Source organism: Saccopteryx bilineata, chromosome 1, assembly GCF_036850765.1.
Source record: "Saccopteryx bilineata isolate mSacBil1 chromosome 1, mSacBil1_pri_phased_curated, whole genome shotgun sequence".
Classification (NCBI taxonomy): Eukaryota; Metazoa; Chordata; class Mammalia; order Chiroptera; family Emballonuridae; genus Saccopteryx; species Saccopteryx bilineata.
In genome coordinates, this window is record NC_089490.1 from 319,323,799 (window position 1) to 319,345,603 (window position 21,805).

Consider the following 21,805-nt stretch of genomic DNA (forward strand, 5'->3'; position numbering starts at 1 on the left):
GCCTGCATACCTATTATGGTTGCTAGTTTGTTTATGGCCTGTATACTTCCTTCTTCTGTAGACACCTGCTTTATTAGTCAGTGCCAACATTAACATTTTCCTGATCTCTCATAATGCTAATTTCTCGGGAAATGGTTCAATTGTCAAGAAAAAGTTATTAATTCTGCTATGATTTTTCCACTCAGCCACACCAAAATGACCATTCACAGTATCTGAACTTTGTTTTTTTCTTCATATGAATCCAAGACAGCTGCTCTCTAATGAGTAGGTCTTCAAATACAAAGACTAAATTAAAATGTACTTACATTGTTTATTTTAAAAGTAATTTAAAATACAGTGTAAACATACATCAAAGATATTGTGGCAATTAGATTAGGAATAGCATGAAGTTATTTACATATTTGTGTATGTATGTATATAGATATGGATATATACACACAAAGTGCAAATACAGAAACACTACAAAATAAACAAAAAATTCAATATGATAATTTACTGACAACCATTTTCATCACATTAATTTTGTATGTTAATGATTACAAAGAAACTCCTAGTGCTGAAATATATCTAAATATTCAACTTTTATATAAACTATAGTACCTCAAATTTTAACAGCATATAAATAGGATTCTGAATTAAACAAAAAATAGTTGTCTTCCCTGACAAACTCCCTTTGTAAAGGTTTCAGCTCTGAGTTCAAGAAGACTCCTGAAATCACAGCTCTCAATATGTGGCGATAACTCAGAGTTTAGCATACATCATGTGCAGGTAGTGTGCTCTGTAACAAAGGGGTGACTGAAGACAAAGATGCAGATACAAAACCTTGAACAACGCTGCCGTGTGTAGGACAGTGCACACTTTAATCTACAGATTGAGCGGATCCAAGGCAAAGCTGGTTTACTCCCAACCCTGGAAGCATCAAGACTGCTAAGAAGTGGCACAAGATACAAAAGGGGAGAAAGTAGTCTTCTAATTAAGGTGGTCTTGGCACCTTCAGTCCCACTCACCTCTAACCCTTAAGTTCTTTACATAGCCCTATACACGAACATCTACGATGATGGTGCATATCTATGTCTGTAATAATTGCAAATAGCCCCTGCCTTTTGGGATTTCTCAGTAAACACACACACTCCATCTCTCACTAAAGCACAAAGAAATATTCACCTCTCAACTTGGAATCTCTTTCATTAGTGCTAGGGGAAGAAGTAGTGACCTATTGGACTCTGTACCTCATACAACTGCTTCTAAGCATTGCTCTAGAATATGCAGATCAGTTTTCCGCCAAATGGCTTGCTGTGAATGCTGTCAACAATTCTTATTTGAGATTCCTTAGATGCAGCTGCTCTAAAGTGAATGAAAAATCTTATTTATTGATCTGTTCCTCTAAAGCCCATGACATTCATAAGCTTGACTTTGTACAAGGCTACTTACTACCAAGTAGAACCTGTACATTTGAAGCAGGAAGACACTGGTGACAATGGATACAATGAGTGTGTTCAGGAGATGTGAGACTAGTTGATAAATACCTGCTATTAAGTTTGGATCAACACAAGACAGCTAGGATATATATTATTCTGAAAAGTTAACCTTATTTATGAAATAGGTTTTGATTTTGGAAGGTAACCACAAAAAGGTAGGAGGCAAAATTAAACAGCAATTTCTGCACCAAGTGAAAAAGCTCTAGTTAAGAGTAAAGTAACTTCTGGACAATTGTCAAGTCTCTCTCTTTTTTTCTTTGCCAGAAGATATGTTTTTTGGGTCCCACCCAAGAGATTTTAGGTCATAGTCACAGCTGCAAATGATAAAAATAATGTAAAACTAAAAAACAAAATCTGTTCCTAAACTACTCTGCCTCTAACTTTCTAACTTCAGTCAATAAAGTATAAATCAAATTGGAATTTTAAATGTTACTGAAAGCATCCTGCATACATAATTTAGGGGTTCACTACAAATGGAAGTTGTTTGAAGAACGCTCTACGAGAGTCTCCTACGTCGGCATCCAGGTGGGTGATATCCTTTCTCACATCAGACACACAGACCTAAAGATTTAGGACGGCAGTGAGGCCAGAATGGTGCTACCTTCAACTGGATCAAGGTACCAGGTTTATTTTCCTTACAACATAGTGGAAATTTAGAAAGCATGCTACAAGATGTAAAACCAAGTATCTAGATAGAATAAGAATAAAAGTCATTATGAATCTTTGTTTTTTCCTACTTGGAAACCTAAACCGTTCAGGATTGTAAGGTACATTTTTTCCCCTCCACCATCCCTGAAAGAGCCAGCAATCAAGCCATTGTTGAGAAACCTGGTTACGCTCATTCATATTACAAAGCACAGACTGCCGACGCAATTAGCAAAACCACTCACATCAAACAAGGAGAAATGGCACTTCCTCATACTTCATAGACTTTACAGGAATACAAACATTATTTCACTGTTCAGACATATATATTCACATAACACAACAGAAAAAATCTTCAGTTGATGGACTAGTTTCTTTTAACTTGGTAGAGTTACAGCACAGGAGTCACCAGTTAAATACATAAATGTTTTATACTTGGGGGTATTTTCACACAACACAGAAGCTGATTGATTGACTTAAGACTCTTCAATCTCATCTTCCTATCGATTATACTGTAACCAGTGATTAGGGGGTCCACATTTTGTGCTTGGAGGATGCGGATGTAGAGATTCTTATATAACTTCGCATTGTCTCTGAAAAAAGGTTTCATTATTGAAATGCTGTTACAATTTTGAGTATGATCTTCCAATGACTGGCATCTTCTTGTGTAACTAACAATGAGCACATGTCTTGATTTTCTTTACGTTCATAAATGCCTTCTCTGCAGGAAATTTATGTCTTGAGTAAAGCAGCTTTAGTCTATCTGCAATATTTGGCCACGACTTGCTTACCCACAGAACTGGTATGAAGGAAAAAGGACCATCCTCATAAATCTGTAAGATTAAAACTTCAAACAAAAACATAATCTGAAGAAGCAATTTTGTAGCTTGTTTCCAAAAAAGGGGAAAAAATAAGGACCACAGCAAGTCCTGCCACAGACATGCCTCACCAGGAGAGAGAGGTGGGCTCCGCACCCACATCCTAAACAACAAAAGCTTTAATTCCTGACTGAGCATTGGGGAAAATTAGCTCACGGACGACTCAGGCAGGAACACTCTGGTCTGTGTTAAAATAAAATGAAGAGTGAGATTTCCTTATGCAGCAGCAAGTATAGTAGAATTCTGAATCTCTTTTCTGAGTCAAGTTGGTCTTTGAAAGAAAACCAATTTGCTTTAAGAGGTTCTAATCTAGTAGGATGCCAAATGATGGCAAGGTGCTTAAACGGAGAGCGCTGTCAAGACTAAGGGACAAGGACACAGGAAAGACAACCTTCTGTTCCAGCAGAGGGTAGCCAAGGGTGTCAGCAATGCCGTTATTACCAGTAAGGGCCACCACCAAGGAGCTAGAGATCAAGAAGCTCTAGCTACACCCAACTGTTGTGCACAAAAATGAACAGCAGAAGGCAAAGAAAAAAAAAACCATCAGATTTTTTCATTATATTACTAATTTTTATAATATTAAATATTTTTCATTCCAATGCACTGATATTGATTTCTGGTTGTGACTCCACCTACTGTTATTTTCTTTACTTTTAAATTCTACTCTATTATTCCATTTTTTTAAATTATAAAAGCATAAATGCTCTAAGGTGTGGTTGTGTACATGTGTATGTGTGAGCATATAATCTATTAATTCTGGAAACATTAATTTAAAGTAGAAGAGATTGAGATTACAGATTATAATATCACATAAAAGGAGTTTTATACAGTCAGTACCTGAGTGTCTGTACAGTGCAGAACTCTGAAGTGACAAGTAAAATGCAGCCCAGTGGGCCAGCACTGTGGCCGCTGAATGACAGGTAAAACCAGCTTTTAGGAATCTTGAGAAGAAAGGCTCTCTCCCACATGCAAATATTTAAAGAAATAATATATTAGAATTATTGAAATAACAGAAATAAAAGTTGATGTGTGACCAGATGTTGATGGTATATATGTATATATAAATGGGTGGTAAATTTCTATACTCTTTAAATTCAGTGAAATTCCTAATAAAGACTGTAAATTAAATGGCATTTTTAAAAGAATCATGTACACACTTTATTCCTGCTAAAAATGATAAAAATCAATGAAAAATTTGGCCTTTCAAATTAATTTAAGAATCCTGTACCTTTATGTTTAAATTGTTTCAATTAAGCATAGATTTTAGAATGCATAATTTCTCAACTGGTGTCTTCAAACTTCCTTGTCATTTGTAGAGAATTTCTCATCAGGCAAAATCAGGTATCAAAATTCTTTGACCCTTTAGTGTTATAAATAGAATTTAACACTAGTTAAATTTTAGTGTTACAAGTATAATCAGTATGCCCTAATACTACACTTTTACATTGTTTTCCTTCTATGGTAATATTATACTTTTGTGATGCCATTATAACGCTACTAGCAGAAGTTATATGTATATGATTTATCAGTATTTATGTTAATGTAGTAAAATTTCATAAAAATCCCAAAGTTATAAAGGTAGTTGTACACATCCTTTAAGTCAAGGGTCAGCAAACCATGGTCCATGAGTCACATCTGACTTGCTACCTTTCTTGTATGATCCATCAGCTGAAATGGCCTTTAGATTTTAATGTGGATTTTAAAAAGTCAATGAGGACTATTTTGTGTCTCTTGATAATTATATGATCTTCTATGATCTTCAAATGTCAGGGTCCACACAGAAAGCGGCCCTGGCACACAGCAACGCACACTTGTTTACTTATTGTGTCTGGCTGCTTTGTGCTCCAGTGGCAGATGTGAGGACGGTGATGGAGACTACAGGGCTTGCAAAGGACAGAATATTTGCTGTCAGGCCTTTATAGAAATAGTTTGCTGATGCTGACTCAAAGCCAACAAAAGGTGTCTGGAATGCCGGATGGAGTGTTTATAGTGGACTCAGTGTATGACTTAATTTGGCTTCATTTATAGACATCATATACAACATTGTTTTTGAGTATTATCATCTACTTGGTAAACAAAAATAGAGTTACATTAAAAAGAAAGTATCTCCTTGAAATGTTTAGGACCAGCAAAACAATCATTATATAAAAGCAGTATATTTTTAAGAAAATATAGTAAATGAACTACTTAAATTACAATTTTAAGTAATAATTTCAGGGTTCCTCAGAGAATGCCAGGCAGTTATGGGCGAATCCCTAAATCCTTATATCAGATTTCTAGTCTTCAAATTTCTGGGGTATAGTATTTATACAGTATTGGAGATTCTTAATTGTTATGGAAGAGACATTGTAGAGAGTTACTTATCAAAATGAAGGATTATTTTAAATAAGAAACCAGCCAAAAATAAAAAGAATGGCAAATAATTTTTTTTCCTTTCCATTAATAGGGAGCTACATAGTCTGCTGGTGTAGGACTTGATAGAAATTGTCTGTTTTCATTTAGTGGGCTGATCCCCATATCTGTGTCAGATAAAATCATAGCACGTATTATGTGTTACCATGGATACCATGAAGATACTGCCATCCACTAAATAATATTAGAGGAAGACAACATAATTTTCTGGGACCAGTCCTGTTTTGCCTTCATAAGTTGCCTTCAACCATCCTGGTTCCACTGATGGGTATACTGGCAAAAAATAAATAAATAAAATAAAATAAAAAATTAATGTCGCTCAATCAACATTAGTTTCAAATAATTACATACACAAATGGGTAAGAATCCACATCGGACTACATGCATCCACTCATCAAAACAATGTCACAGCACCTTAAAAGCTGAAAATGTCCTTTGGTTCATGTAATAATCATTCGCATCTTCCCTCCACCACCCTTGATCCCCCCACCCTTCCCTCCCAAACACACACTCTCTCTCTCTCTCTCTCTCTCTCTCTCTCTCACACACACACACACACACACACACACACACACACACACACACACACCACAGGGGCAACTGGGATCCAGAGGGATTTGATGTGTTCATCTGTGCAGCTTATGACAGGCAGCGCCTGGACTAGATTCTGAGTCTCCTGCTTCCCCTGTTCCTGCAGGGGAGGCGACAGGTGCACTTACCATTAGAAAAGATCGCCCCCTGTGGAAAGGAGAGCTCGTGGCTGTGCTCTGCTTTACAGGAGTACATGGCTTTGGCTTGGCTGAAGGAGCAAAGGACAATGGTCAAAACCACAGCAATCAAAGTAAATACATCTATACTTCACATTATTCTTAAGAATATTAGTTTTAGTTGGAGTTGGAGTGTAACACATCTAAAGTGCATATGTAAGTGTGCAAAGTGCAAATTGAACACACGTATGTAATCAGAAAACATTGATAGCAAACTAAAAGCCCTTCTTATGTTTTCCAAGCAATGCCTCTAAGGGCATTAAATAGCCTACGTTTGTTTTAAAGAATGCTGTTATTTAACTGTTAGTCAACAGGCTGTTTTTACAGCTATATTGAGGTTCATAGGCTTTTTTCCATTTTCATTTCAGAATACCAGAGGCAAGATAACCAAATTAAAAGGTCTTCAAGGTTTAGTAAATTAGTTAGATAAGCATGATGGATAAGTTGATGATAAATGGCAACCAACAACAGCTTTATCGTCAGGGAGACAATGGGGACATACAGAAGCTTTGCAAACAAGGGAGAACACCATCTCTTGGAAAGGGAAGCCAACACTCAGCTTCCAACACCTGTATCATATGGGAATTCAGGCTCCTCAGACACAGATACTCTAGTTTTCTAACAGAAGCCAGAATTTCAGAGTTTTATGTGACTTTACTATTTAAAAATATTTGAGCCAACACTAAAAGGCCATTATCTGAGGCTGGTAATCAAGTCGTCAGTCAAGCCACCTTTACTCTGCAACATCCATTCACCTGGTAAGACGTAAACTCCTCCTGACTCCGCCTACTGCTCATCACCTCTACCACCACCAGAGTCCAAGCCAAAACTATTTCTGGTATTCTGTGACTTATTCAATGGCTTCCTATCATCCTAAAAATTCTAGGCTCTCTGTTTTGTCCCCTTGCAATCTATCCTGTTCCGAGCAGCCAGAGGACAGTTGGAAAAAGGTTCTGATGATTATGTTATTTCCCTGGTGACAACCCTTTCACTAACTGGCTTCCAACTCTAGCTCCATTCCACACAGTCAGGTGCCCATCAGTGCTCCTGCACCTGCCTCTGCTCTCCTGCTGTGTTCCATTCTCGTTTGCCCACTTTCTCCTCAAACACACCAAACTCATCCCCACCTTGGGGCAGCTGAGTCCTTGCTCTGAGATGTTTTCCTCTTGATCTTCACCTGGCGATGTATTTCTAGTTCATTGTAAATTGCCTGCTGAAGGTCACGTCTTCCCCGACCACGCACACTCTGAATAAAATGGCTGCCCGGGCAATTATACCCTTCTAAGTCTGCATGGTGCTAACATCTGTTATTCTGTTGTTACTATTGGTATTTTTTCTCTCCTAATCAGAATGTAACCTCCATGAACAATGCCTGATACCTAGTAGTAACTCAGTAAATATTTCCTAATTAAGTGAGTAGAAAAAAAAAAGGAAAATGCTCTAGGCTCTTGTTCTACATGGTAGTGAGTCCTTTTAGAAATTCAAGGCACCTTGACTTTCCCCTCTTTGGTCCCAGTATCTGCAAACAAGCAAGAGCAGTAGTTGCCACTGCAGACCCCTCAAAGCACAGGTGTTACATTATTTCACTTCCCTGGTGGAGCTAGACCCCAGGTCTTACCTCTACACTTCCCGAATGAGGCGAGGGCATTTAAACCAGGGTTCCCAAATGGCTAGCTGAAGATTGGAAAGCTTATGGAAGAAAATCCTGGCCCTGCCCCCAGAGTCTGCTTCATACAAGGTGAGTCTCAGGCTGTACTTTCAGAAAGTTTGCTAGGGGAGCCTACAGCAGTCAGGTTTGGGAATGACCTACATTCCAATGAAACATTGCCTTAGGAAGAAGTGAGGAAATGAAGGCACCCAGATAAAGACAGGGCTATATCCTGAAGAAGAGCATCTGTGTCTGTGTGACTGTGCATGTCTGCATGCACATGGGTGTGTTGGCTAAATTGTGTGTATGAGCGCACACATGTCTGCATGCACGTGGGTGTGGGGTGAGCTGCATGTGCACATCTGCATGTCTGCATGCTCGTGGGAGTGTTGGCTGAGCTGTGTGTGCGTGAGTGCACGTGTGCATGCACATGGATGTGTGGATGACACGATTGAGACATGAGGGAAAAGATGCTACCAAGTTCTGAAGACTTCTAAGAATCATAAAATGGTAAACTTAAGTACAAAAATGTAATCTTTTCTGCCTGATCAGGTGGTGTCACAGTGAATAGAGCATCAGACTGGGACGCAGAGGACCCAGGTTCAAAACCCTGAGGCCGCCAGCTTGAGCACAGGGTTGCTGGCTTGAGTGTGGCGTCATAGACATGACCCCATGGTCACTGGCTTGAGCCCAAAGTTCGCTGGCTTGAGCAGAGGTCACTCGCTCTGCTGGAGCCCCCCAGTCAAGGCACATATGAGAAAGCAATCAATGAATTAAGGAGCCACAACAAAAAATTGATGCTTCTCATCTCTTTCCCTTCCTGTCTGTTTGTCCCTATTTGTCCCTCTCTCTGTCCCTCTGTCTCTGTCACCCCCTCAAAAATTAATCTTTCCTTATAAATATAACCATTTGATCCAATATCTGAAATAATTAAAGGTTGCAGAGCCATTTCTCTAAAAATATGTAAATAATTTTCAAAAATTCATATTTCCTAACAGCAACAATTTCCTTCAATAAATATTGTCTTATTGCTTAAAATAAATTAAGAGTAGCATAAGGAAACAACTTCCAGAGTTATAGAAATCACTGAGATAATAATCCTTAAAATCATATAATTTTTAAAAGTATATTTTAAGAGGCGACTCAACTATTTTTATTAATATCTCAGACCTGAAAGTTCTCTTAATAGTATTTTATAAGATTACATGGCAGAAAGAAGCAAGCAGAATAATTATATCACTAAATAAATGGATATTGTTAAATGTGTCAAAAATATACAGCACAAAAACTATCTGCCATGGCTTTTCAATTATCTGTGCATGTGTCTAGACAGGTATAATTTTCTTATGCTGAGCTCTGTAACTACAGGTGTTAACTCAGCAGAGAGCTCTGATGATTTAATGTAGACTTCTGTGACAGTGAAGTTTTCTCTCCAGGCGCTAATGCTTCCTCTTTTGCTGCCTTGCTGTATTGAAGAAGATGTGAAAATAACACTGTCACCTATTGAGTCTCTCTTCAGAAGATTCTAATATCCTTTGAAAAGGATTTTAAAAATCCTGCTTCTTACTGCATGGGAGAGTAAGGTAATAACATTTACTGTCCTGAAAGCCATTTCTCCCCTTATCATATGAAAGCTGATCTGATCACATGCCCCATTGCAAAGCTATATGCTGTCTAATGCTGATGGGTAGATTTTCAAAGGTTTGATAGGGTCAGTTTGCAAAATTCACAATAAAAATAAAAAATTTATCAAATTGAAATGGATACAATTTCTGGGGAGTCATTTAACAATGATAAACATACATACACACATATCCTCTCACACTTCCTGTGTGCTGAGTTTCACTGACAGAAGTAGAAATGCACGTAGATAATATTTTTTTAAATCCCAAAGAAATAACATGCCTGAGAGGTTAAGCCCAGTGTCCTCCTCTAATGATCTCCTCAGTTTTTTTTTTCACAGCTTCTACCATGTTGACTATGCCTGCTCCTTCTGATCAGTCCTTCACACTGTTTTTTGCCAGACCCTTACATGAGACCATTCCCCAAAGACTGATCAGTGTTCAACTATTTTTCCTTTATATTCAATGAGCCCCAATTTCATCTACACAGAGGGACTGCTGTGCAGAAGTTTCTCAAATGGCAAACCCCACACTCTCCTGGTTTCCTGCACATTTCTAACTGCCTCTCAGTGTTCCTCAGTCTTCTCAAACGTTATAGCCAAAACTTCCCCTTCCCCCATGTACTTCTTACAAGCTGAGACCAGAAAACAAATTGTCATTCTTTCTGAAGACTTGGAATCTTGTTTATCTGTCTTCCACTCCTGGTGTCAAAAGCAGTTGCCCAATCCTGATCCTAGCTATAAAATTCTCCTTATTGCTTTTCATGCTTTTGCTACTGCCCTAATTAAGGCCTTTTAAATCATACCAATTCCATCTTACATGGCTGACGGTACTCTCCTATTTACAACCACTAGGAACGCCACTTGGAATGATCTCTTCAGGTGCATCTGAACTGATTAGATCACCCGTTTGCTCAGTGGCTCCCAAAGAATTCAGTGACTTCCAGAGATGTTACTTTTCTGTTGCTCAAGGTCATCCACTAAAATCTCCTGATTGGTCTCAAAAAAAGATAGCTAGTCTTCCTACTACCCACTACTGGTTCTATCATTCTTCAAGGTCCAGTTCAAGGGTAACCTGAGTTCCCTAGAAGAAGTGCAAAATAAGCAGTGTAGGAGATTAGTAATAGAAATACTTCCAACTTCTTTCTATTGTTCAGTTGTATTTAATGGTACCAAAAGGTAGTAGTGGCTGTTAAGAGTTAATGTTTAAATATAATTAGCATATTGATTAGGCACTTGAATATCTTTAGAAAGTAGTTTCAATAAAAATTATCATAACAATAGTTGTTATTATAAAGACCATCTGTGGAGAGCTTACCAAAAGATTGGTGTGTATCTAAAATTTACAATTTGGCAAAAACAAGTATGACCTTCATTTTATAAAGACAGTGGATTTATGTAACTTAGATATGTTAACTCCAAGGTTATACACATAGAAAGTGGTAGACTAATAATTGAATGAGGTACATTGTGTTCCACTGTCCCTGTCTCTAGGTGAAAAGTTACCACATGGTCCACAGTGCTGTGTCTGAACTGACAAAGACTATAATTTCCAATGTACTACTGAATGAGCTCTAAGTTTATGCTGACAGCCATTAGAAATTGATTTAGAGTAGTATTTAGAATGTAAAAGCATATTAAAAATGCATAGACTGTTGAATATCTGAGTATATCTTTATGGTGTGACAGCATTTTTAATTACTTCAATAGCTTGCATTTTTAAAGCTCTAGAATTCTTCTTTGATCAGAGTACTGTATTGTACTTGAGTTCTTAACAGATAATAAAAGGGCTCCATCTAGTGGAACAACTCAACCATATAGACGGACAGACGGAAGTAGCAAGGTCAAATTTCTTCCACTAAGGCCTAAGAATGATAACAGTTTCAGATTTAAATGTTTGCTCTGACATGCACAGGGCCTAGTGTTCACCATGCCCTGATAAAATAGGAAGAAGGTAAAGATATTACAGCACAGGTGAGACCCATGCAAGTACTCTGAAATCTGCTATAAGAATGCAACGTACTAACCAACATCCTAGAAAGGTAACAACGCTGCAGACTTAAAAACACTAATGCATAGGATCAGTTTCTAGGCTTTGGAGGAGAGGGAGAGAGCTTCTTCCAGAAAAAGTTCTATAAGCTTCAAACTCAAGAGGATACTTTTAAAAAATTTCCACGAACTATTATGAAAGGAGTCTGTGGTGTGCAAAGGGTTAAGGTTACAACAACTTGTGCCTTTCTAGAAAACTGTTTTTTGGAACCCTTCCTTTGTGAAGATTTTAGCAAATAAAGCATCACCTTAACAGTCTAAGACACTAAGTGTTGTTTATGGACATGACCTCTTCCCCATAAAGAGACAGTGAATGTCAACTTGACTATCTGAACAATGAAGGGGCAGAACTATCAAAGATGACCCACCATGTCAACACAAGGTAACAATGTCACCACTATTTTATTTTTTACTTTGTTTTGAAAACTTACCGCCCAGAAGAAACTGGCTTAACTGAACCAACATTTTCAAACAGTTGGGCTTTTGCTGCCACACTGAAAAATAATTTTTGAATGCAAGTTTCAATAAGTCAATTAGAAAATCATTCAGTTCAAAATGAAATTCAGAGTTATCAGTTAACCAAAACAAAAATGATTATTTAAGAACTGTCCCCCAAAATATAACCTGACTTTTGTTTTAAGGTATAATGTGGAAGAAGGTTTTAGCTCTAGTCTCCAGCTCCCAGAGTGTTAAATTGTAATAAACTTAGAGCTACCTCCTCAGAGGACCTTACTGTCCTTCTTTTCTCTACCTCAGAACCTGGGAGCAGCAAAAAGGAACATTTTCTTCCTACTTTGCTCCAGCAGCAATATTATTGACTCCTGTGAAGCCACAAGAGAAAAAAATCAAATTAACATGACAAAAGAATCATTGTTCATCTTGATAGTTAACATAAAAACAATTCTAAAATTCTTTCATATATTCTTTAATATTTGGACACAGTTCCTATAATATGGAAAGAGATAATTCTGAAAATATGGCCAATAAAACAAATATGAGGATTGAAGTCTTGGTTCAAATCATGGTGGGGGGAGCGCTGGCCAGTTGGCTCAGTGGTAGAGCATCAGCCTGGCATGCAGGAGTCCCGGGTTCAATTCCTGGGCAGGGCACATAGGAGAAGCGCCCATCTGCTCCTCCACCCCTCCCCCTCTCCTTCCTCTCTGTCTCTCTCTTCCCCTCATGCAGCCAAGGCTCCATTGGAGCAAAGTTGGCCTGGGCACTGAGGATGGCTCCATGGCCTCTGCCTCAGGCGCTAGAATGGCTCTGGTTGCAACAGAGCCATGCCCCAGAGGGGCAGAGCGTCGCCCCCTGGTGGGCATGCCGGGTGGATCCCGGTCAGGCGCATGCGGGAATCTGTCTGACTGCCTCCCCGTTTCTAGCTTCGGAAAAATACACACATAAAAAAAATCATGATGGGGGGAAGGTCTGTAAAGAGGTGAGATAATTAGAGAGTGAGAAGAATGAAAGCTAAGGTACCCTCAAAATTAGAAAAGTTTCTATAGTTATTAGAAGAGATATCATATTCCTTGATGATGATAGTCTAGATTTTTTAAAGTCTATTTTATTTCTTTGAAAAACTTCTCCCAGAAATGAACCATTTGATAATATCAAGGATCATGTATGCCTAACACAGAACATACACTCTCTCATTACTTTTTTTTTTTACTATCAGTATAATTACAAAACAGAAGCTCTTCACCCATCTTCCTTGACAAATTGTATTATTATGTAATTTAATTTCCTTGGCCCTGGCTGGTTAGCTCCATTGTCCTAATGTCCAAGGTTGCAGGTTTGATCCCTGGTCAAGTACATACAAGAATCAACCCATAATTGCATAAATAAGTAGAACAACAAATTGATGTTTCCATCTCTCCCTTTCTTCTTCCTCTCTCTTTAAAATCAATTAATAAAAAGTTAATTTATTTAGTGGTTAGAATTTTACATACTGAGGAGTAGGCAGATTTACACATATTTTTGCCTGTATCATGATAGATGAATATCTGACCAAGAGAAATAATGTATTTTAAACACACTCTGAAATCAAAAGGTTTTTTTAATCAGAAAAAAGGAGAAACACATGAATTTAAGACACTTTATATGGAAACAAGCTTAGGAATATGTCTAACTGGATTTTTTAGGAATAATTTAAATGTCAGGGTTACCACCATATTAAAAATGGGCATAGCATAATAGAGCACAGATTCACGCTAGAGAACCCTGGGTTGGAACCCCAACTCTCTCACTTCCTAGTTGAGAGTATGTGGACTGGTTCCTTAAACTCTCTTTTTAAAATTTTATTTTATTATTTTTAATTGAATTAATTTGCCATGTAACATTGTGTAATTTTTAAATTTTCTGCGTATTGATTCCCATCATCTCTAAGATGAGGTTTACACTGCCTCCTCCACAAGGATACTGCAGACTTTAAAAGAGATAACATATGTAAAGCTGCCTAATAATAGCCACTATAGCATTTTCAAATGCTGCAAAATAAACTGAAAGGGAGAGAGATTTCTCCTCTTTGGGGTTTGTTTATCCAGGTTCTTATCTCCTCATCTTTGACCCCTTTTCTGTTCGCTTCTATGCACCCCAACCTTATCGGCCTTTACACTTCCAGGGCATTTCTTTTGATTAGAAGGACTGGCTCCCTTTTGCCTATCATGTTCCTTGTGTTCTATGAGCCTGTTTAAGTTGGTGAGTTCTCAGGTGGCGAGACATGTGAGGAAGAGAAAGAAAGCCAACCTTCATAGCCAGAAAGCAGTTGTATTTCTAACGGAGAGGTGGGGGGGGGGCAGGGGTGGAGCTAGAATCTGGACAGGGCATAGCTGTCTCCTCAGCTACAGCTACAAAGCTGATGTTTAGCTTTTATAGGAAGGTTTCTAGCTTCAGAGCCATAACTACTATATTATATGTCTATCTTCATGTCCTTAAATTAACCCACAGTTCTGCTTCTAAGGGAATTACTTGAAGTGTCTGCCTATGACATTGTTTATATATATATATATATATATCCTAAGCCTACTCTAACCTACACCTCACTTTAGGAAGATGACAAGATCCTAGAGTTGACTGTACCCACTCCACAGATGAGACATTCAGCTGGGGAAGTCCCAACGGCTCCTCTGGATGTCTCAGCCCTATGCAGCCCCCAGCACACACAGAAAACACAAGCTCACTTACATGGAGCCAGGTCGCTGGTAGCCATTGCTTGAGGCAGTGTCTAGCCTTAACCGCCTGCACATTTTTGGAGGCAGGTCTGGGTTTGGTGGGGCTTTAGGCGTCTCTTTGGAACTGATGGAAGTTAAGCTTTGAATGGAACCACTGTAGCTCTTGTTTCCTAAAAAGAAAGCCCAAGAAAATGGGCAAGGAGTTATTAGACAAAATAATAGCAATAACACAGCACACGTGCCTAACAAAAGGAAGCATTCTTTTCTGAGCCCAAATGAGAAGGTACAGAATGTTCTTTCAGCAGAGCAGCCCATCGCTCAGGGAAATCAGAATCTATGGCAATTACAAAGACATCACCGCACAGAGATAAAGAAAGAGCCAGGAAAGAAGCCACAGCGCAGAGGAGTCTGAAAAATTCTATTTCTGGAACAACCTAGAAAAGCCTCATCAGTCCCTTCACCATTAACTTTTCCTGTGCTCAATCATGCTGAATACACAGACAAGTGACATAGAGATAACATCTTGCACAGGCTCCGCGCTGGCTCACCTTCAGCGGTAGAGATGGACCTGAGAAAGGTAGCTGAGGCTCTTTTCAGTCCGGACATCCCATGAGGCCCTTTCTTGGCCAGGTCCATGGGTGGGGAAACGTCCCCTGGGCTAGTGACGGAGGCAACACTCTGGCAATCAGATTCTGCATCCGTTTTGGTTGCATCTTCTCTGGAACTGGATTCAGGACTCGTCCAGAGACCAAGGCTTTTCTGTCCATTGGAAGGGGACGGGGATGCAATCCACGGGATCCCCCCAGATTTCTCCCTGGGCTGGCAGGAAGCAGACTTGGTAGTGCTGTTTTGTTCAGAGGAGTGCGAGGACAGGGACTCGATGCTGCCCATGGGTGTGCTGGCTGGGCTGCTGCTGTAGGAGTCGCCTGAGCAGGAGCAGGAGAGAGGAAAGAATAGTGGCTTTGGCTTGAGAACATCATCACCAAAAACCCTTCCATTCTCCCGCTCACACGTGTTCTGTGGCCATGAAGTGATGCCTTTACCTGGCATGGAGAACTGTCCTCAACACTGGAGAAAGGCTTTAGAATACCCATGTGAACTTGGTGGATGCATTTTTCAATACTATTCAAGGGAGATTTTATATGTATTCTGCCCCTATGCAATAATGTAACTTTTTGAAGTATGAATGGGCTGACTTGAATTCAGGCAAAATTCTAAAACAGGAGTCACAAGTAAGAAAAATGATTCCATAATGGTATTGAAAAAAAAAAAGAAAAAATCAATGAAAGAGGGTAATATTAGAGACATATTTCTGCTTTTTTTTTTTTTTTTTTACTTTTCTGCTCTTAGGTGATTCTGAGTTACAGTGCATCAAAGGCACCATTAAATGTCAGCTGCAAATTATAAGCTGCTCCCTATTTTTAAAGAAAGGACTTTTCCTGCTAAGAATACAGCAACAGAATAAACAGGCTATTTAACTGGGTTAACTGAGTGTATTTTTTAATGTTCCTAAAAATAAGGTATAAGAAAAAAATCATAGAAACCATAATAGAGTGTTTACACACGTCTACCTTTAAAAACAGTGTGTTTTTTTTCCATTAAATATTGATTGTGAAACAATTGTGGGGCTTCAGGGTACAAAATAAAACAAAAAGTGCCACAGTTTAACACATACTCGGGGCACAAGCTGCACCCGCTTCATCTGGGGCCTGGCTCAGAGCAGGGAATTGATGATAATGTGTGCTGCAGTTTCCCTCATTTCTTCCCTTTCTCTCTTTGAGATACTCTGATACCTAAGAGATGGTGCTTTAAGAACATAATGTGAAAGGAAGAAAGAAAATGACTGCTTCAGCTAGACTTTCTCTAGCTTTCTTCCCTATCACTGCAACAATAGGACAAACCTTCTACAAAGTAGCACCTCATGTACTTAATCAAAGTTGCAGAAAAAAGGCGGGGGGAGGGGGGAGACATGACATTGAGCAACTAATTATTTCCTTCATGGCAGTAATGAATTTGCTTGTCCACCTTAGCCTACAAACTATACTGCCAGAGAACAGAGAAATGCTAGAAGTAAGGGAGGTACTGGGATGATTGCATCAGTAAAAACAACTGCTCCTTCTACCAAATTAGTACTGGAAAGGCTGAATTAAAGAATGAAGGAAGCTCCTCCCTAAGGCGGGTGTACTTACTATCAGGCTCCGCCAAGCACGGGGTGTACCTCCCCCTGGGCTTCCGGGAGCCCGTGGAGAGGCAGATCGCACGTGTCCTTCGGGATCCAGATCGAGACTGAGGTTGAGGAAGGGGAATGTTTGGGTCTGGGGCAGTATGGAAAATCTACAGAGAAAAAGCACAGACTGAGGTCAACAAAAGGGTGAAATAGTCATTTTCATCCTAAAAGTACTTCTGAGAGTTATTAAATAATCTTAGAATTATATGCTATTTAATCAATTGAATGGCAACAGAGGCTTGTTACAAACAAAAACAAACCAACAAAAAAAATCCCAGAATAATTACAACTTTCTTTTCCATTGACAGTGAGTAATGCCTCTTCTCTGGGTTTCCTTTTATGCTCTCCCACTCCCCAACAGTGAAATTCAGAAGATTTCCCAGTAATTTTAAGGAACTTTTCAAGTAAGAACAAATGTCTCTTTCAAGGTACATAGATTCTTTTTATTGTGACATCGTCCTTCCCCATTCATGCTGAGCACAGCCTTGGGGGAAGAGGTTCACTCTGTGTCACTTCTCCAGCAGAATGGGCCCTTGTTTCTTAGGGGAAGGTGCTGCCATGCTGTGGTTCTTCACTGTCAAGTGTGACAAGCTGCAGGAAGAGGTTGAGCACTGCTACAGGAGGCAGCCATGTGCTCTTTGGTTGTGAGGAGGCTTACAGCTGGAGACAGGCACTAAGGATGGCCTTCCATAGGCACCAGGAAGGGGTCCAGGGAAGGGAAGAGGCATAGTCTCTCTCTCACACAAGGACTAGATCAGACATAAAAGCATCACAAAATGTTTAAATCCTCAATGGTCAAATTCATTAAATAACTCAATCAATTTGGCTTTCCCAATTTCCACAGTTAGATCTCACTATAATAAAGAAACCCTCCTTAGGGACTGACTTCAAGACCGCTCCCTGAATTTTTTCTTTAGTTTTGTTTAGAATATCACCTCCGCTATGGAATTAAGAGTCTAATTCCAGAGAGGTTAAAAGGTTAAAATAGACTTAACCACAAAGTAATTCTAAAGTATTCTCTGAATATGAGCAAAAAACTGATTATACAAATGCTAGAAAAGGAAGTCTTGAAAGGTAAAGGATGGAGAAGGAAAAGAAGCCATCTGCCCAGAGCAATAATAGAGGAGGGCTTAAAATCTGAACTAGAAAGAAGAAAACCGAAGTCCTCACGAAGAGCCAATTTATACAAAATTTACAGGATTGACACTACAAGAATTTGTGATCACAATGTGAAGGTCACAGATGCTACAAATGCAAGATTCAAAATTTGATACTTCCACATGAAAATTCAGCCTACCTTTTCATAGTGCTCTATCAGAATTTCAACCACAATATTCTGAAATTTAATATTCATCATAGCAGCCACAGTTTCTTCTTGTGCTCTCATGAGAGTTGGGCCAAATATGACACCAAGGTTTGAGACAGTCATGAGATTTTGTTGGCTATGTAGTGATACTCTGCAAATAAGAGCAACAGAAATATCTTGTTAGATGTTTAATAATTGTAAAACATTCTTATCTACCAACATTGTAACATAAATAAAATGTAAAGTATTCCATTATAGGCTAATTTTTCCGAATAGTCAGGTACAGTTACTCCCAAATGGCATTAGTGAGCATAGCCTAAAATGATATGAAAAGTTAATATAGCCAAAGTGAAACATAATTACGAAGGTTAATATACTGAAGAAAAACATATTGATTTTATAAAGTGAGTGCAATCACCCTAGAGAGATAGATGATCAGCTTTGGCATTGTGTACAGTACTATACTTTCTTTGAAATAGATGGTTTAGAGTGGACTGGTTGCATTTTTTTTTTTTTTTTTGGATTCACCAAACATATTATTGAAAACCTACTTCCAGGCACTTTCAGTTTTTATTGCATTTAATCCTCCCAGGCAGTCAGTTTTTTCCAAAAGAACAGGTACAATAAACCAAAGTTCTTAAAGTAAAAATGTTGTACTCAAGGTCGCAGCAAATTAGCGACATAGACGCTATTTCAATTTAGGTCTCCCGATTACAAGTCAAAGGTTTCCTTGAGCCCTCCACATAAGACAACTGGTCAATGCATGTTTTCATCCTCCCAAAGCCTTTCTGAGTGCCTACCTAGTGCTGGGCACAATGCTAGACAAATGGTCATACCAGGAAATGTGAAAGCATTAGTGCTGGCTTGCAAATGGAAATGAAACAAAAACTTCTGATATTATTGACCTTAGCAAAGTAATCTCAGTATCAAAAATTACTTTGGCTTATTAACTAATTTGAAAACTGGTTATCTTCTTATTATTCTTTTTTTTTTTTAGAGAAAAAGACACAGAAAGAGACAGAGAAAGGGACAGAAAGACAGGAAGGGAGAGAGATCAGAAGCATCAATTCCTTGTTGTGGCATCTTAGTTGTTCATTGATTGTTTTCTCATATGGGCCTTGACTGGGGAGCTACAGCTGAGCCAGTGACCCCTTGCTCAAGCCAGCGACCTTGGGCTCAAGCCAGCGACCATGGTGTCATATCTATGATCCCATGCTCAAGCTTGTGACCCTGCACTCAAGCTATTGAGCCTGCACTCAAACTGGCAACCTCAAGTTTAGAACCTGAGTCCTCTGCATCCCAGGCCAATGCTCTATCCACTGCACCACCACCTGTTCAGGCTGGATATATTCTTAAGAGGAAATCACATGCATCTGACCAATATCCTGGGTTAACCACTGCCTTTTCTGTTACTCTTGGCCAGGTTTTTTGAATGTAAAGTTCTAGAAATAAGCACAGCACAAGATTACATTATATTTGAGTAGGCATAAATAACTACTTTCTAAAACCAAAAGTAAAATTTTATAGGGAATCCAGGATTTGGGGTTAACTGTGCAGTTCTTAGGTTAGGACAGGAAGGCTGACTGTCCCATTGACTGAAAATTTCCCTGTGCCCATGAGAGCACGGTCTAAGAAAGTTCTGGGTTAGAGTAAAAGGAGTTTCATTCCAAGTTTCCTTCTCACATAACTAAATATATATGTAAAGATTGTTTGATCTGTATTAGAGAATGTACTAAGATAATAGTATGTAAAGGCACTGAGTCTATCTGGAATCAAAGCTTGGATCCATCCAACTTGGAAGTGGGGTGTAGTTAGCCAAGTTATTTAATAGCTTTAGGCTTCAGTTTCCTCATTTATTAAGTACAAAATCCTAATAGGGTTAAGAAAATTAAATAATGAGTTAAATGAAGTAAAATATATCAAAATATTCTTCCTGTAATTAAATTAGCATTAGGCATTTTTGCTAAAATATAAAAGTGCTTGGTAGTGTAAGTAAACTGGACAGTGATTAATATTAAGCTCACTGGAACTAAATTTAGAAATCTGAAAAAATTGATCTATTTTGAAAAGCACAGTTGATGATTTTGTTGCTCAAGAGTTGGAACATTTTGGTCACCAATTTACTCTCCATTGAATTTTCCTTCTGCTGGGCTACCGAGGTAACATAAACCATTATCACCCACATTTCATCCATTTCTGTGGCTCATTCCCTCACATCCTGTGGCTAATGACATTCAATGGCACTTTGGGATATATAAAGTTAGAATCAAAGAAGAGACCACAGATGGCCTTGTTTTAAGATAAAGAAAAGGATTCTCAAACTAGAAGATTTATATCATGTCTCAGAGCTAATTAATGGGGATTTGGAATTAGTCATGAAGCTGTTGTTTCTTTTGACCAGTAACCAAGCTAGGTCACAGGTCTTAAATTCTCTCTCTCTTTCTCTCTCTTTTTTAGCCATACAAGGTTGCTAGAGACCACGAGTGTCATTCATTGTTTACAGTTTATTTAAGCCATCAGTGGCATGGGTGAACATTCCACCTATGCAAAACATTAACTTGAAAAGACAGATGCACCTCCACGTTCACTGCACATTATTGAAAACAGCCAGGACACAAAAACAACCTAAGTGTCCATTAATGGATGAATTAATGAAGAAATTGTGCTATATAAAACACTAGATTATTATTCAGACATAAGAAAGAATGAAATCTTGCCATTTATGACAATATGAAGAGATCTTAAGAGCATTATGCTGAAAATAAGTCAGACAAATAAAGACAAATACCAGATGGTCTCCTTTATATGTCGAATTTTAAGGTACAAACCAAAAGAGCTCATAGATATAGAGAACAGATTGGTGGTTGTAAGAGGATCTGGGAACAGGGGTGGGAAAAATGGGTGAACTGGTGTTGTTTTTTTTAATTGAATAAATTTTATTTTTTTAAAATAGAGACTTTACAAAATTAGTTTCAAAAAGTCAGTAAACAACTGAGAATAAAAAAAAAGAGCCCGGAATGGTAGTGAAGTATGAGCAAGAGAATTTTAAGCAGTCTTCCAGGACCAGATACTCTGTCCTGCTATTTCCTATATCAGAACATCAGACACTCAAATTAAGGGTGAAGTTTGTATTCATCTAATACTCTGGATAATTAAACAAGAACATTTTTATGTGACATTCATGTCACTTTTAAAAGCATATTTAAAAAGACTTTACTAGAAAACTAGCTTGAATATAGCAAGAGAATGTTCAATAAATACAGTGTGGTTAAATTTCATAAAGAGGTTATACACAATTCAGAAACATAATTCAATACTAATTTGGACCAAGGATACGTCCTTGCTCATTAGGTAAAAGAGGTATTGCTATGAGCAATAGTTAACAATGCGCTTGAAATTGTGCCATTGCAAGTGGGTTCCTATGAGGAAATTCATATTATCTGAAAGCCTGCAAATTATTTCAAATGTACACAGCTAATATTAACAGAAATTGGGTTACTACTTCTGGCAAACAAAGAAGGGGTTAATCATTTGATTGTGAATCACGGTATTCATTAATATAGAAAATGTCTATTTATACAAGATAGTAAGGAGATTCTGAAGTAAG

The 21,805-nt window shown here is 38.4% G+C and overlaps 1 protein-coding gene across 1 annotated transcript in view; it reads right to left on the bottom strand.

Moving 5' to 3' along the window:
• Nucleotides 1-349: 349 nt before the first annotated feature.
• Nucleotides 350-21,805, bottom strand: part of ARHGAP42 (Rho GTPase activating protein 42) — a 294,437-nt gene continuing 272,981 nt past the window's right edge. The window contains exons 18-24 of the mRNA XM_066248014.1: nt 18,190-18,349; nt 16,855-16,999; nt 15,214-15,591; nt 14,679-14,835; nt 11,930-11,992; nt 6,133-6,212; nt 350-5,686 (exon numbers count right to left, since the gene is read on the bottom strand). Coding sequence (XP_066104111.1) covers nt 5,598-5,686; nt 6,133-6,212; nt 11,930-11,992; nt 14,679-14,835; nt 15,214-15,591; nt 16,855-16,999; nt 18,190-18,349 — 1,072 coding nt within the window. The 3' untranslated portion in view covers nt 350-5,597. The remainder of the gene's footprint in view (nt 5,687-6,132; nt 6,213-11,929; nt 11,993-14,678; nt 14,836-15,213; nt 15,592-16,854; nt 17,000-18,189; nt 18,350-21,805) is intronic.